This window comes from Arachis hypogaea, chromosome 9 (genome assembly GCF_003086295.3).
Source record: "Arachis hypogaea cultivar Tifrunner chromosome 9, arahy.Tifrunner.gnm2.J5K5, whole genome shotgun sequence".
Taxonomy (NCBI): domain Eukaryota; kingdom Viridiplantae; phylum Streptophyta; class Magnoliopsida; order Fabales; family Fabaceae; genus Arachis; species Arachis hypogaea.
Genome location: NC_092044.1, coordinates 110923586 through 110930795, shown reverse-complemented (window position 1 = coordinate 110930795; position 7210 = coordinate 110923586). Strand labels below are relative to the sequence as shown.

The 7210-nt window shown below is 46.2% G+C and overlaps 1 protein-coding gene across 3 annotated transcripts; it reads left to right on the top strand.

Annotated features, from left to right (window-relative positions):
• The first annotated feature begins 201 nt into the window (after nt 1-201).
• Nucleotides 202-6963, top strand: LOC112711809 (protein TIME FOR COFFEE). 3 transcript variants are annotated; one of them, XM_072203874.1, is made up of 13 exons: nt 202-811; nt 899-1342; nt 1447-1607; nt 1708-1990; nt 2180-2573; nt 2695-2755; nt 2855-2926; nt 3024-3300; nt 3441-3507; nt 3639-3705; nt 3795-4163; nt 4256-5324; nt 5448-6963. In XM_072203874.1, the coding sequence occupies exons 1-13, from the start codon at nt 718-720 to the stop codon at nt 6635-6637; spliced, it is 4548 nt and encodes a 1515-aa protein (XP_072059975.1). In that variant the 5' UTR covers nt 202-717; the 3' UTR covers nt 6638-6963. The 3 variants fall into 3 exon arrangements, with proteins under 3 accessions (XP_072059975.1, XP_025620317.1, XP_025620316.1); XM_025764532.3 differs by having other exon boundaries at nt 5445-6963; XM_025764531.3 differs by having other exon boundaries at nt 4256-6963.
• Nucleotides 6964-7210: the final 247 nt, after the last annotated feature.

Sequence of the window (7210 nt, the reverse complement as noted above, 5' to 3'; positions counted from 1 at the left end):
TACCCGGTTGCCTCTTTTATATTAGATTAAATTAATGAGTAGAAACTAAAGTATGACATATTTGTGCCCATTGATTGAATAATTAAGTAGATATTGTGCCAAGTTGGTAGTGAGTAAAGATGGGAAGCTTGCGGACAAAGAAAGGAGGGGGGACACGTGGAGGTGACGCGCTGAAAAGGTTAAAAGGTCTTTGGCATGAGTGGTTGGATGGACGTCTCAGATGATGCCATGCTGGCAGAATAGAAGGGGAGCCGTTGGATGTGGGGAGAGAGGGAATGGTGGGGATGGGAACAGGTGACGCGGTGCAGAATCGTGAGCGTCCACGAGTCTTTGGAGTGGGTTTGGCGGAGAGTGAAATAGCGGAAAGGAGATGAGATTGGAGCACAAAAAGAGGGGACGGAGAAAAGAGAGGGGAGGAAGAGAGAGAAAGAGAAGCACAAGAGAGTGGAGGCAGCAAAGAAGAGAAGAGAAGAGAAGAGAAGAGAGAAAGAAAGAAGTAAAGAAGATAAGCCAAGGCGAAGGCCCCTAAGATCTCTGAAAAAGTGAGAGTATCTTGTTTGAGAGGTGAGAATCAATTTAGGGTTAAAATATCTAATCTATTTGGGAATTTTGGTGAAAAGGGGAAAGGAGATTGAGTTATGAGTGATGAGTGATGAGAGATGAGATAAATCCGAGGAAGGAGGTGGGTTCAGCTGATAGTGTTGCGGTGGTGGTGGAATGGATAGGATTAGAGAAGCACGGAGAACAACTATGGCAGCTAACGGTTTGACGAGGAGAAGACCCAGGACTAACACACTCAGAGACTCGCCAGGTTCCAATCAGATCTAACTCATCACTCTCATTCCTTCTAATCTTCACTTTTGTCACCGATTCTAATTCTTTCTTTTTCAATTTGCAGATGAAGATGGAGCCATCGAGCTCCAGGAGCCGACGAGGCTCAGAGATCGAGGGAGTGGGAAGAAGGATCGAGATCGAGAGAGGGAAAGAGAGAGGGATCGGCTTGGCAGGACAAAGAGGAGGAGAGGGGATAGGTTGATGCACAGTAGCCGGGAGGATGGTGGGGACGACACCTCCGAGGACAGTATCAACGACGAAGAGGATGACGATGATGGCGACGGAGGACTCGGTGGAAGAGATGGTGGTGCTTCCGCTCCCGGTAGCGCTGGCGCTTCCGTCAGAATGCTCCCACTTAACCCCTCCTCGATGTCTTCATCATCGTCTTCCTTGAACCACCATCGGAAGAGCTTCCCTCCGGCAAAAGTTTTTAGACCAACCCCGCCGACGACGTGGAAGGCCGCCGATGAGATGATCGGAGTCTCTATCCCCAGAAAGGCACGCTCAGGTATTTAAAAATCAGAATTAATAGCAAATCAACTAGATTTTCAAAAAGCTCCACCCAGAATTTGGTGTTTTCAACGCCTTCTGATTCTTTTCTTTTGCTTTCAGCATCGACGAAGAGGTCGCATGAATGCTGGGCTTCGACTAGCGCCATAACGGCGGAGCAGAATCACCGGCAGGCATCCACTTCTCCGGTGAGAACAGCCATGGCAGCGACAGCTGCTCCAGCTTCGCCGTCATCGTCGAATGCATCAGCAAGGAAGAAAATAGTGAGTTCTTGTTCTCAGTATTCTTCCTCCTCTTCCTCACTCTTTCTGGTGTTATCTTAATGGGTGTGAAGTACTAACAGTGAGTGTCTGTAATTTTCAGAAGCCGAATGGAGGAGGGCCAAAGTTTCGGCCACCAAAATCGTCTTCGAAGTCATCGTCTTCAGCGCAGGACGATATCGAGATAGAGATCGCGGAAGTGCTGTACGGCATGGGTAGACAGTCACAAGGGCCATCTAGGCATGAAATCTTGGCCCATGAACCGTCAAGGGAAGCTAATAAATCTTCCGGTGACGGCAAGTCAAGGATTTCATCGCCGATCTCCAACTCCCAATCCTCGCTGCCTCAGAATTCAAGCTCTTCTGCTGTTACTGTTTCCGCTGTTGGTGGGTTCATCTTTTCTGGGACTTTTCTCAGCTTAATCGTCTCTTTGGTTGGCTAGAAAACGAGGTGAAAGTGAAGGGAAATCAAATCCACACTTTCGCTTTATTTTCTCGGTTGTCCAAGATTGAAAGTGATGTGTTCCTCATCTTTTAATTTTTGGTGATTTCATTTATTTTGATTTCACCCTGCAGCTCCTAAGAGGAAGAAGCCGCGTCCAGTGAAGCCAGAGGATGAGAATCCGACGATTTTCGGCGCCCGTAGCAGCCCCATTTCATCAGCAATGAAACCGGAGTCTGAACAGCCTTCAAAGAATGAAACTTGCTCGCTGAATTCAGATAAGAACAACACAGGATCTGCGCCTGAGAATTTGGACAATCAGCAGCCGGTTGGGCCTTTGCCGGAGCTGATTAAGCCAGAAGGCAACGTATTATCGGATTCTAAGCCTTTGGTGGAGGAATCGGGGAAACCTAAAGATGTGGGATTGAGCAGCAAGGAAGTGATGGCGGCCCCTCACTCACCGAAGAAGGAATCTGCTGCTGTTCAGCAAGTAGATGATGACCGTGAAGATGTGAAAGCGACTAAAGCGTGAGCACCATCTTTTTCTACTGTTTCTTTTATCTCTCTTCCGTTCTTATCTTTTTGGTGGGTTTGGTCTGAATGTGAATCTGATCTTTGCTTCCCTTTTTTTTCCCCCTTGGTTCTTCAGGAATCCGACAATATCAGAGGGTGAAAACCAACGAGAGGAGAAGTTCCAGATAGATCTGATGGTGCTTATCTCCTTTTCTTCATCTATTCATCTTCAATAAATCAATAGAGCTCTGTCTCCGCAACTCTGTATTCTTATTCTTTTTTGGTGGGGTTTTCAGGCGCCGCCTCCTCCGTTGAGGTCGTCTCCGGAAAGAGATGTTGTGATGAACATGGTTGTTGACGCAGAGAAAGTAAGTTGGCTTGGGCACGGTTTTGTGCAATTAGCTCTGTTTCTGCGTTGCTGGATGATAAGCAGTTCTAAAGGGATTTGGGTTGTGGTTTGTGCAGGAAGTGAAGCCTGCGATGAAGCAGGATGAGAAACAAGTGAGAATGAATAAAGACGAGGCAGCAGTGGGTCTAGAAAAAGAGAAAATGAGAGCTATGGTGGAAGAAGCTGAATCCAACAAAGCAGTTAATTTCCTGAAGGAAAGGGGTATTGATTTGCACCTTGACTTGGAAAAAACTGATAAGGGAGACACTGGTGCAAATGGCACTTTAGCTAGCAAGAAGCAGCATCAAACAGTTCAGAGGCAACAGCCGCAGCAAACAAACTCAGATAAAAATGGTACGTTCAATTCTGAAGATAAACGTAATAATAATAATAATAATGAAAAGAATTCAGTTTCTTCAATTTTAGCATCCCTATCTGAGCTAAGTTTCTTGTTGATCTGGTGGCTCATGAGCTTTCTTTTATTTTTTTGGCAGTACAATCCAATTCTTTGCCACTTCCAATGTCTGTTCCCAGCTGGCCTGGTGGGCTTCCTCCTATGAGGTACGGAGGGATCAACTTTCATGCGTTCACTGTTTGATGTTTTGGATCGGATGTGATCTGCTGCACTATTTGTGTGGTATGTTTCTTTTCTCTTTGGATGTGGTATCTGACTTCTCTCCTCTTTTCTTCAGTTACATGACACCTTTACAAGGAGTAGTATCTATGGACGGAACTACCGTGACTCCTGCTGCCATACCGGTACATGTCTTATTTTCTATAGTAATATTTCAAAAAGCGTAGACTGAATTTCTTTTATTTATATACTTATATTTATTCTCTTTTTTCAGCCTCCCCATCTTCTCTTCAATCAGCCACGGCCTAAACGGTGTGCAACACATTGCTACATTGCTCGTACCATAATGTATCACCAGCAAATTGCGAGGATGAATCCATTCTGGCCTGCTGCAGCAGGTTCAGCGTCATTATATGGAACTAAGCCTGGCCATCTTAACATGGTGTCATCCACAGATTTGCATGGCAATCTTCCTGGTAGGGCCACCAACTCTACTCAGGACAAGGGCCACAGTCTTGCCATGTTTCCAGCTCATATTGGGAAGGATAAAGCCACTCCGCCTGCGGCTGTGGACAACCAATCAAGAAAGCAAATCTTGCTCCAGCAAGCTTTACCTCCGGGAGCAGCACCTAGTAATATATTGGTATGCTTTAATTTATCACTTTTGAAATATCGGATGTATTCCTCTCCTCTTCTTTTAAAAATAATGAATTCTTCCTCCCCCGCAAATTTCAGCATGGCCCTGCTTTCATCTTCCCTCTGAATCAGCAGCAAGCAGCTGCAGCAGCGTCTGTTCGGCCTGGATCTGTCAAGTCCTTGCCGGTTACAAGCAATGGAGCATCATCCGGCCCTTCCAATTCTGCTCCACCTAATGCAACTGCTACTGGGGCTGCTGCTGCACCAACAATGAGCTTCAGCTATCCGAATATGCCTGGCAATGAAACTCAGTACTTGGCCATCTTGCAAAATAATGCTTACCCATTTCCAATACCAGCTCATGTTGGGAGTCCGCCTGCTTATCGTGGAACCCATGCTCAAGCGTTCCCATTCTTCAATGGGTCTTTTTATTCTTCTCAAATGCTCCATCCTTCACAGATTCAGCAACAGCAGCAGCTTCCAGTTCAATCACAGCAGAACCAGCAGCATGGCCATCAAAATACCAGTATTTCTAGTGGGTCCTCCTCTTCCCAAAAGCATGCACAAAATCAGCAACAAAAGCCTAATGCTGCAACTGGTCCCAATGGTGGTGCTGCTGCTGGTGGTGGTGGTGGTGGTGGTGGAAGTTTGCAAGGTTTCCCTGTCACCAAAAATCTTTCCTCACAGCCACTCCAGATGCAACAGCAGCATCCCAGGCAGCAGTTACCAAATCATCATGCTTCTCATCCAGCTCGCCAAATTGAGTCTGAGATGGGGGGCGAAGACAGCCCGTCCGCTGCTGATAGTCGCATTCCCCGAACTACGATGAATATCTATGGCCAAAGTTTTGCAATGCCAATGCAGACACCAAATTTTGCTTTGATGTCGCCTGCATCAATTAGTGGTGTTGGGTCTAATGGCAGTGAGAAGAAGCAACCACAACAGCAGCATCCCGGTTCAAAGGCTGGAGGTGAAGCATCTCAGGCTTTTGCCGTGTCATTTGCACCAATCAATGGTGCTACTGCTGCCCCTGGCCTTGACCTCTCCTTTATTGCCCAGAATCATTCAATTATGCAACATCATAATTATCAATTAATGGCTGCTGCACAAGCTGCAAGTGCTCAGAATAAGAAAAATTATCATGTCCCTGAAGAAGGGAAAAGTGCTGGTAATTCTTCAAACCTTGATGAAGATAGAAAAACCATGTCCAGTAAAATTCAATCATCAATGGGCCAATCCATTGCATTCTCAAGGCCAGATGTGTCTGACCCCTCAATAACTTCTATAGCAGGTAGCAATGTCATTGATAGCTCAGGCCGCAGTCTCAACCTTGGTTCTGCATCTTCCCGGGCTTCTGCTTCTGTCATGCCTGCTGCCATCAACTCCACTAGTGCAGCCAGTCAATCACAACAAATGCAGCGATGTCAACAGCAAATTCTTCAGCTTCAGAAGCAGAGTCAATTCGCAGCTGCGGCTGCAGCTTCCACTCGAAATAAGACGCCATCCACAAGTAATGGCATTGTTTACTCTGATAATCTACCTTCTACATCTGCAATGGCCACCAAGTATCCCAATGCAGTATCTGCCTTCCCTCAAAACCTTGTACAGAGCAGCAGCACTGTTGCTCAGTCAGCTCAGTGGAAGAACTCAACAAGGCCAACCACTTCTCAGTCTCCTCCTTCCATGGCTTCGACAACACCGTCGTCAGTCAAGTCTCTACCCCTACAGCAGCAGGGTCGTTCCCAGCAAGCTCACGCACAAATATCTTTTGCCGCAAGTCCAAAACCATCCACAGCACAGGTGCAACCTTCAAGTTCCACCCAGTCCCCATCTCCTCCAGTTGTGGTTGGCTCACCAACTACTTCCTCAGTATCAAAGAACACTGGTAGCCCAAGGACAACATCGGCATCAAACAATAACAAGATCAGCCAAACTTCTTCCTTATCATCACAGCAAGCCAAGAACTCTTCTGCTGTGCCGGCTCGGAAATCCTCACCTGTTGGTGGCAGGAATGTCCCATCGATCCTAAGTGGCCCTCAGCTACCACCCTCTTCAACAAGCTCTGGGAGTAAATCCCAATTGCCACAACAGCAACAAAAGCAACAGCAGCAATTACCAAAGCAAACAATGCCACAGGCCCAGCTGTTCTTCTCAAATCCGTATATGCATTCCCAAGTTTCACAGTCAGGTAGTTCCCCCTCTGCTACTTCGGCTGCTGCAAGTGGGTACTATATTCAACGGCGCGGCCCTGAGCAGATGCAACGACCAGGCTCTTCCGGCAACTCCTCAAATGGTGCTGCAGTGAACAATTCAAAAGGCAGTACCATACCAGGTCAGGGTCTTATGCACCCCGCCCAGTTTGCTGCAATGCCACCATCTGGTAACCACCATCAGTTTGTTCCTAACTTCCCGTATGTCCATCCTGTGCCCACTGCTGTTCAAGTAAAGCCGTCAGATCAGAAGCAACCCGCTGGTGAGTAGTGGGATGAGATATATATCCCTTGGTTGAAACCCTCTGCTGTGCTGTGCGTGTGGTCAAGAAAGAAACAGAAAGAAAGAAAGCACTGTGAGCTAAGAGGTATAATTTGGCATGGCATGGCTTTTTGTGGTGAAAGATGGTGTCTTCGATGCTGTATTATTCTCTTTCTCCCTTTTTTCCCCCTTATTATCTTCTACTTCTAGGCTACAAGAGCAGTAAACATCTTTTTGACAAGTCTATGTGGGTAGGATGAATGTGTATGTGTCTGGACATATATAACAGTAACCCTCATTTTTTAATTTAAAGATCAAAGATGATTTTCTTCTTCTGTTCCTGATTCGGCTTTAATTCCTTACTTCCTCTTTTCGTTTCTTTGGTTTCATTCTTTCGCCTAATTGAAATAAAATGAAGTTTGGGTGGCAGCGCTGGATTGAATGCAAGAAGTTTTAGTTGTAGGTGAGTGTAATATCAATGTGTAGAAAACAGATGAGTTAGATAAATAGTTTGGAGCTTAAGGGGTGAAAGGGTATTCAAAATTATTACTGGCTTCTTAATTTCTGGAATCTTTGGTTGGT